This window comes from Notothenia rossii (assembly GCF_949606895.1).
Source record: "Notothenia rossii genome assembly, chromosome: 2".
NCBI classification, from domain to species: domain Eukaryota; kingdom Metazoa; phylum Chordata; class Actinopteri; order Perciformes; family Nototheniidae; genus Notothenia; species Notothenia rossii.
The window spans coordinates 20,705,946-20,714,943 of record NC_136904.1 but is presented as its reverse complement, the minus strand read 5'-3'; the positions used below and the strand labels follow the sequence as shown (position 1 = coordinate 20,714,943).

The 8,998-nt window shown below is 38.7% G+C and overlaps 1 protein-coding gene across 1 annotated transcript in view; it reads left to right on the top strand.

Annotated features, from left to right (window-relative positions):
- Positions 1-4,415: 4,415 nt before the first annotated feature.
- Positions 4,416-8,998, top strand: part of lgr4 (leucine-rich repeat containing G protein-coupled receptor 4) — a 46,657-nt gene continuing 42,074 nt past the window's right edge. Inside the window, exon 1 of the mRNA XM_079664059.1 lies at positions 4,416-5,295. Within this exon, the coding sequence (XP_079520185.1) occupies positions 5,114-5,295 (182 nt within the window). The 5' untranslated portion in view covers positions 4,416-5,113. The remainder of the gene's footprint in view (positions 5,296-8,998) is intronic.

The following is an 8,998-nucleotide window of genomic DNA, read 5'->3' as shown; positions in this document are numbered from 1 at the left end:
ATTTGACTCTCCATGATTGATAACATACTGTAAACCACCCAACTGATAATGTATGGCTCATAATCCAATCCCAGTTTCCATATGCAGCGGGTTCGCCATATGCCTATGGCCTGTCTGGTTGATTTCCCTTTTCCCTATGCACCATTGATTATCTCACAATGTGAAGGGTGGAGACGCTGGGTGTTAGGTGCTGCAATAGTCTTTGTAAGTGATGTGTTAAGCAGAGCACATGCAGTGAATGTGGGTGTTGGAGATGTATATACAGTATGGTGTCATTGTTGTGCCTTTCCTCATGTTATGCCTGCAGTCATCACTTAACTATTAAGCACATCTTTCAAATGTATTGACAAGTGTGCATCCTAACCCTAACCTTGGTTGGTTATTGGCTAATGGTTACACAAGCCAAAAAAACATTATGACATCATAAAGTGGCCAAAATCTGATCAGCTCATTTTCAGACAGGTTTTTATATAAATACGGTAGATCAGGAGAAAAAGAGAGCAAATGTTTTTTCCCTGGAACTTTCAGAATCTCTTTACACAGAGGGGACACATGTTTATGTATAAAAGACATAAAAAAGTGGATGTTGCATAATAGGTGACCTTTAAAGAAAAAGTGTTTATGCAAAGGAACAGGAGAAAATCTAAATGTAATCATAAACACAAATAACATCTGATTAGAAAGTTCAGCACTATGAGCTTAGCAATGGTTGAGTATGTTATACAATATAAATGATTTACTGACATTTTGAAGACAAATATCTTAAATGTATCCCATAACATGTAACCTCCGATATATCCAAAATATTTATTTGGTATATTCTTTGCTTCTCATTCTGCTGGTCCTTTTGACGGCTACATCACCAAGCTGTTTGCCAGACGTCATGTCAGCCCTGCGCTGGACTGCTGGATATAAACAGCTCTCCATTGACAGGATATACAAATCATTTGTGAGGTCCTTGATGTAAAAAACCCTCATGATAATGTGCTTTTTTTTTTTTAAGGGATTTGAAATAAAAGGTTATTCCCAAGAGTTAAAAAAAGTTGCATTTGGCTGTTAAACTAATTGTATCAACCCCTCAAAAAACCGAGACATAACTAAGCATGGAAATTACCATCATGTATTTCCATCATAAAGTTCAAAGCCATTATGACACACATTGCTGAGCTTTGTCTTATCTTCAGGTTTGTAGCAATGTAAAACACAAGTGATCAATGCCTTCTTAATCATAGCAAAAAGGTTAACATGTTAGTCTGCAATGTTATGGATTCGGTAGATAACATGGTGGTTCGCACAGTAGGTCGGTCTTTCTTTAGAACTTTAGAATTCTTTACAACAAGATTATTTTTGCTTCAAGCATCGGTAATGTGTTTCCTGTGTATTGAACAGAAAGGATGTAATAGGTAACTCTACAAACAATAAGCAATCCTAGTTTAGGCATAATGTGTCAGACCTAACATTCTTACTTTGGCTTGTAGTATTTCGTTGGAACCCCCATTGACCTGGCATGTACAAATATCTACTTGTACTTACCTAATGTGATCTCCACTGAATTATGTACATTGTCAAGCTCCCTTTCCAAGAATACACCCAGTCAATAATCCTATGATATTTAACCAGTTAAGCCCGATGCCCCCAGTACCGGGGACAAAACGCAACATCTTGCAAGAAACAGCGTCTGAGGGCTTCTTAACATTTAACAAACTATGAATGTGTCATACCCACTTAACGGGAAGAAACTCAGCTATCAGACAATATTAACAATTTTTAGCTAAACGAAACACAAGGGTCATACCAAGCCTCGGAATTAGCCCCGAGTGTAAAAATGCTAACGCACTTAGCACAGAACTCACGGTAGATACCTTATTACTTATCGGATCTGCACAAACAAGATATAAGCTAGCAAGCTGAGATTCCACGGATACCACTGAGCGATCAAAACTCGCGGCAGGGGAAGCAAACCCAGACAACACACAACGTAGCTTTACGGGACCAAAATGGAAAATAAGTCTTACCGTTGCTGTTTTCTGATCAAAAGTTTTGTTCAGTGGCATTGAAACGATAAAAACGCTGCTGAAGGTTAATCCAATGTGTCTGCGTCTCTTTGAAATGATTACTGATAATTCATCATCATATTTATGTCAGTAACGGAGTTTTGATATATAGCTGCTATGATAGCTACGAGAGTGACAGCTTCCAGTTTTGGGCATTCTGGCTACGCATCACTAATTCACCAATGCTCTTACGGTTAAAAAGAGGTGTCAATCATCAAAATCGCCCGATGGGTTCCAGAGATATGGAAAATGCACCAAAATGACCCCAGAAGTGTTTTTTTTTTCTAAATATCTATAAAAAGGTCAAATGTCACTTGTTTTGCATCAATCTTGATACAGGGTACTTATTATATGTTATAGTTTAGATTCCTAAGCTTTTAGACTACTATCCCATCATTCAAGGGTGGTTTTCACTATAAGTAATGTTTTATTTGTGGACGGAAACTATAATTTATTCATGCCGACGCTTATTCCTCGTGTCTATCACTCCCTGCTGTCAATTTTTTTTCACATACACAGCAAAAAGATTGTTCTGCTCTGGTTTTGTGTTTCTGCCATCTCCGTTGCTCAGCCGATTATGTTTGGCTGCTGTTTAGCTCCTAGCCTCTGCCGTCCTGCCATTAGCAAAACGAGCTCACCGTCGTCCTCTGCTTTCCGTGGAATCCCCGCTCCGGAATACCCCGACTGGGCTCCTCTTTGCCACGCTCCCAGGACTATCCACGAACCCTCCATCAGTCCTGCCATCTCAACTGGGCTGTTTTCCATCACCGCTGCTGAGGTTCGAGGTCCGGTTTCTACCAGGCTAATGGTGCTAGCTGCTAGCTGGCTCGCTGTTCTTTCCACATGCCCCACCCCGGAACCTGCGGTCTTCAGACTCTGGCCTGCTTACCACCCCCAGAACCAACCTGCGAACCTTTGGGGACAGAGCCTTCAGTATGGCAGCCCCCACCCTCTGGAACGCTCTCCCTGCAGAGATCCGCAACATCCCCACGCTTGACGCCTTCAAAAGGGCCCTCAAGTCCCATCTGTTTACCAAGGCCTTTGGCCCCTAATCTGTTTGTTGTTTTGTCTGTCTAATTGTTTGTCTGACTACCTTTTGTTTTTGTTATGTTTGTTTCTACGCCTGTTCTTCTTTGTAAAGCAACCTTGGGTCTCATGAAAGGCGCTATATAAATCCAAGTTATTATTATTATTTAAAATGTTTTAGTTCAATCTGAATTTACTTTAAAATAAAAAAATTCTATATTGATTCTGACTTTTCAACATCCAACTCACAGGTTTATCATTGCTTTGAGAAAAAAGATTATTAATTTACCACTTTTAGAAGTGAAGATTTAGTCTTCGCTTCTCAAAGTGTTCTGGGAATGTTATTTTCGAGCCTGAGACCTGAAAAACAGGCTCGTGGCTTAACTGGTTAACTGTAGCATAAAGTAAAATAACTTGTGCTTGTTTCCAACCCACACACCTTTCTTTTGTGTCTTAAATTTCCTTGTAAAGCGTCCTTGGGTCCCAGGAAATCTAAGCTATTGTTATTATTATTATTATTATTATTATTATTATTATTATTATTATTATTATTATTATTATTATTATTGTTAAACACATAATTTGGCTATAATGTATTTTTATTCCCCCTTATTTTTCTTTTATATTTTAGGCTATTGCCTGTTACTCGTCAAAAAAAAGATTTTACATAAAACATATGTATAAACACAATTAAATGTGATGCATTGCCTGTGTGTTTAAAGGAGTCACATATAGCAATGTATACCAGCTGAATATTGCTTATTATTTTACCCCATATCATCAATTTAAGTCTGTAAAATTAACTTTGAAAGGTCAAAAACATTTTGCTACTTTTCTCATGTCTTTGTTTATTTGATTGTTGTTATGCTTAGACATAAATGCTGCTTATCACAAAAGATAAGATAAGATAGTAATTTATTGATCCCAATTTGGGAAATGTTTGTGTTGCAGCAGCATAAAAAGACATGACATTGTACAATACAAATTAAAAGACAAGAAATAAACCAGAAAGTAGAGAATATACATGTTGAATTTACAAATGAACTATAACGGTATTATACATAATTATGTGACATATGTAATATCACATATTAAACTGAATATACAAATGTAAAATGTACAGTGTGATTTTATTCCAAGATGTAATGTGGATGTAATGTATGAATAACTTTTTTGCATTCGTCCACTATTAGTGTGGTATTAATACTTTTTATCAAAGGACCTGAGTAGCTACAACTCCCACCCCCGCTGCTTTTGAAACAGGGCAAACAGGAGTGTTTAACAGGAAATGAACTGATACGTTTCTCTGGAACTAAACTGGGTCTCCATAGTTGTGTAACTTTTACCTGCCTCTTCCCCCCGGCTGGTGAGTGTGCAGCGGATGGCAGCAGTGACGTTGTGGTGCAGGTCTGAGTGTTGCACAGGCCCAGTGCTGCAGGTTGTCCGGTAGGGTGCCTGCAGAGCCACAAGCATGCTGTTGATGTCAGGAGCAGAGGAGGGGAACGTGAGGAATGGCTGAAAACTGTCGGTGATCTCCTGTTAGGAAACAAACCCGGTGTGTTTAGCTGAGCATTTCCCCGCGACCAGATCAGCCTGTTAGCGACGCATTAGCAGGCACTGCTGGTTTGGGCTTTATTTCTTTTGTTGATTATTTAATGGGACAGCGAAAACGCAAAAAACGCAAGGTAGGCTACCGCTCTTGTCGCCACCAGCTCTGCTACTTTATTTTCATGGACTAATACGACACACGGGGGGTTGAGAAATGTTTCACTGCAAGGTACAACACTCGTCTTCGGAGACAATGTTTGGTTGTTAACGCTAGCTAAAACCCTAACGTGGATATTTGTTGTTTTGGCTTGTGAATGTATGAAGTGCTCGGACGTTTAATTTTGTTTTGTGTGAAAAGCGTCGGTTAGCCTTCATCTCTTCATGCCTCAACCGACCAACCACATGAGAAGTCGACGTCCGGAATAGATTAAACCACAAAGAAAGGCCTCCTTTTTATCGCTTTCACCTGAAAAGACGAGGAGAAAATGCGTGTGGACTTGTTTTGGATATGTTTGTGGTGTTTCCTTCGCCCTGGTGCCACCGGTCAAGGAGAGTCGACGGCCGTGTGCTCGCCCTCATGCAGCTGCGATGAAGATGGGGGTGCAGACTGCTCCGGGAGGGGGCTGACCACCGTCCCGACCGGGCTCAATACTTTCACCTACTACCTGTAAGTACTGACCAACATCCACAGGGAACAACAACCTCACAACATGTCTGTGCACTATACATGCCCCACTGTAAAGGCCTAAGTATTGGATTGTGTTGTGTTTACATCACAAGTGAATAATTGAGCATTCAACATCATGGGGTTGACGTTTGGCCCACCAGAGAAAAAAAATCCTAATGCTGATGTAAGGAAAAGCAGAGTTTCTAATCTTTATTTAATGTGTTATACCTAAGAGTTAGGTGACAAAGTTCTTGACAACTTGTCAAACTTTCTTTTGCAGCCCAAAAGTTTCTGCTCATGTTGTGAAATTACATGTTTAATTTAGGGATGCTATTATTGCCTATAGGCTGCATTTTCAGTAGATCCGTTTTAAAGTTGAGACAATCATAAGATGTATCATTTAATCACTTTACATTTATATATGACAAAGAAAATAATCAAATCTAAATTATCAAGATTCTGTTACCAGTTTCTGTCATATATAATAGTGGACCGAAAAGTTTAAGGTTTTTTTTGTGTTTTTTTTTACACTGATTCCAGGAAATGATAATGGACCTGTATCACTACTTTTTGACAATTTTTAGACTGAGTAATTAACAGTGAACACAATAACCATGTTGATTGATATTGAAAATAGCGTTAGTTGAGGCATTTAGTCTATAACATTTCAAAATAGTAAAACATGTCTACTACTTTTTTCCAGAGCCATGGTCCCGTGTACATGCAGTCCTAAATCATTTGCAATTACAATTATATTTAACATTTAAGAGTCTGAGTGCATTTTGAATGTTTTAGTTTGATTAAAGAATTAATAAATTCTCTAAATTGTTGCAGATAGTTGATGTTGATCAACAAGTTTTTTAAGCTCTTGATATGTTTTATGATGTTTTATGATGTTTTTATGATTGACATGATATGGGTTAGCCCTTTTGTGACCCCATCACTCATACATATTTTTTTACGTGTTGTCCTTGAGCAGGTTGTATTGTCAGATGTATGTGTTCTGAATATAAACACTATGAATGATTTAGATATTGTCTATGGCAAAAACTCTCAAGTTTGTAAAAATATTCGATTCAAACATTGGTACTTGAAACACTTTTTAATTTAACACATTAAAGGGACCATGAAAATAGCTTTTTAAAAAAAGCAATCCCTTGCTGGATAAAAAGTTAAACATGTAATGCTTTTCTTTCCACCTAAAAGTTGGTTAGGAAATGCAATGTGACTTAACCACCAGGTAATGAACTGAGTGCTGAGGTCACAATCGAGCCCAATTTACATGAGTAATGCTCAGTGGACTGTAGCCAACATTATGTTCAGTACAACATAATCAAGAGTCAAGCTTGTTCCATTATTTGATTTAGTCCGAATAAGAGTTAAGTACTGCTTTGTGTAAGAGCTCATTTAATTTTTTTGAAATGGGACAAAATGTGCAGCAGGTTAGGTCAGATCTTTTATGGGTGGGTGCAGAGATACAGTTGATGATTGCCCCATGAAGAAACGCCTGAGTTTGTTTCACAACCTCTGGGTTAATCATAAACTCATAAACTTAAGTAACCACCTCTGCAACGGCATTGAAAACAGCAATTTAGTGTGGCTTTTGTAATTACTTTGCTCCCTCACAAAGAATGAATATAAGAGGTTATGATTTTAAGGTTACACGCACTCGTCTAAATTAAAATGTGCTATTTTGTTAATAAGTTAACCTTAAGCTTATTCCAATGTAACCTTGCCTCAAAGTGTTACCTTTTATCCCTGTGTGGGAAAACCTCTGTGTTCCTTTTTTGCCACCTTGTAATAATGGTGGACAAAGCCATGCTACATTAGAAGCGATTGTGGCGCTTGAAATCACTATTGTTAGGGAAGTGTTGGGTAAATTAAACAGTGGCTTCATATGCCAAGCTCCATACTCATGTCACACTTCTAGATAAATAGTTTTTCTCATGTGCAGTCGGACATCTCAATCGCAACATGAAGCAATGTTTTCTTAAAATGATATCGCAGCCCTTACTACCACTCTACTGGCCTTTTTATGCATAAATAGAAAAACGGTATGTTGTTTTCTTCTAGCTGCTCTGCACATTTATCTAAATGCTCTTTGACAGGTTTTACGCACTGAACTGCCTCATGTATTAGCCTCAACCTCTTAAAAGTATGTGAAAGGTTGTCTGTCCCTCTCTCTGTCCTTCTCTCATTTGTTCTCCTGGTCTCTTGAACCTAAGTTGTCCTCTCCCACTCCCTCCATCTTTTGTATGTGGAGCACTGGGGTTAGGGATCATGATGGATTAGTGAGACATATTGCAGCTGCAAGGGCTCCTTTTTCTCAGAGCTAATGCTCCCACAATGTTATGCTGATGTGTAAAGAAAAAAGCTTATATATCAGTGTTTTGTGTCTGCCACATTTAAACTAAACATACATTTTTGTTTGCAGACATCATGTGTTGAAAATATGTTGTAAGGCTAAAAAACATAGCCTAGGAACAGTAAAGAAGGTATGATATGACAAATGATTTTAAAAAAAAAACAGAGATGCAAGGTTGTTTTTGTAAGCTTATCTTTGCCCAAGGTCAAGAAGTCCTCATTACAAGAAACATATGAATGTATTTATTGATTCTCTATTGTTAATTTAACTTTTGCTTTAGAAAAACAAACGTATGTCTTATGGAAATCCACACATTTTACAATAAATCATGTGACAATTTTGGAGTGGACTCTTACCTGCAGCCCACAGGGGCTTGAATGTTGGCAACTGTAATGGAAACGGTGCTGTCACAGAAAAGCAGATGAGAGAAAAGAGGAGGCCCCTCGGCCAGTAACAAAGCAAACACTCCTTGAAAAGGTATGTAGTTTACCTGCCACAAGTTATTTGTACAGTGTCTGCGTTTCTCCTGCATTGTGAGCAAGAGGGAGATTTCCAAATTACATCCTTATAGTGTTAGATCCTTTTACAAAGTGCACAAGGTTGAGATATAAAGGAAAAGGAGGTTGTTTGTCAGGGGTCTTACACTCTGCTGGTGGAGCTTGCTGGCTTCACCATTGGTGCCCTCAACCCATTTTTAAATGAATGATACTTTTGTTCTTGGTCAGCAGAGGTGAAAGGAGCCAGTCAGTGGTTCCCACTACCAAACAGGATGACTTGTGGACGGGCGAATATTAACGCCACACCCCCCCCCTCTCTCTCTCTCTGAGTCCCCGACCCTTTCCTTCACTCATACACCTATTACCTTCCCCCATCACACCGTTTCTAACTGATAATGGTTTCTGTTTTTTTGTTATTTTTGTGCCCAGTATTCAAGCATAAAACATTATTTTAGGTTTGTTCGTCAGAGCTCTGGTGTGAATGGAGTGATGCATTATTTGTGGGGTGACACAATTACGCTTGTCTTGTGGGTAGTAAAAATAAGGTTGGAGCCTAATTACAATACATGGGGGAAAAAGTCTGTTATGCAATATTTTCAAAGCCAAGAATCAGACAAAGCTCTGGGTTGCAGTTGAATAGTCAAAAAATCAGCTCCTATCGTCTATTCCTTGACCTCTGTGTGAACATTTCACAGGGTTAAGGAATTGTGGATAGGAGAATTCAAAAGGATTTAGGAGAAGAGACCTGCGGTGCTTTGAGAATCCGACTGTACTTTTACTACCCGACGTATTTATGATGCGCCAGCGGACGTCATTAATATAAGTCTGCTGTGGGCAAACT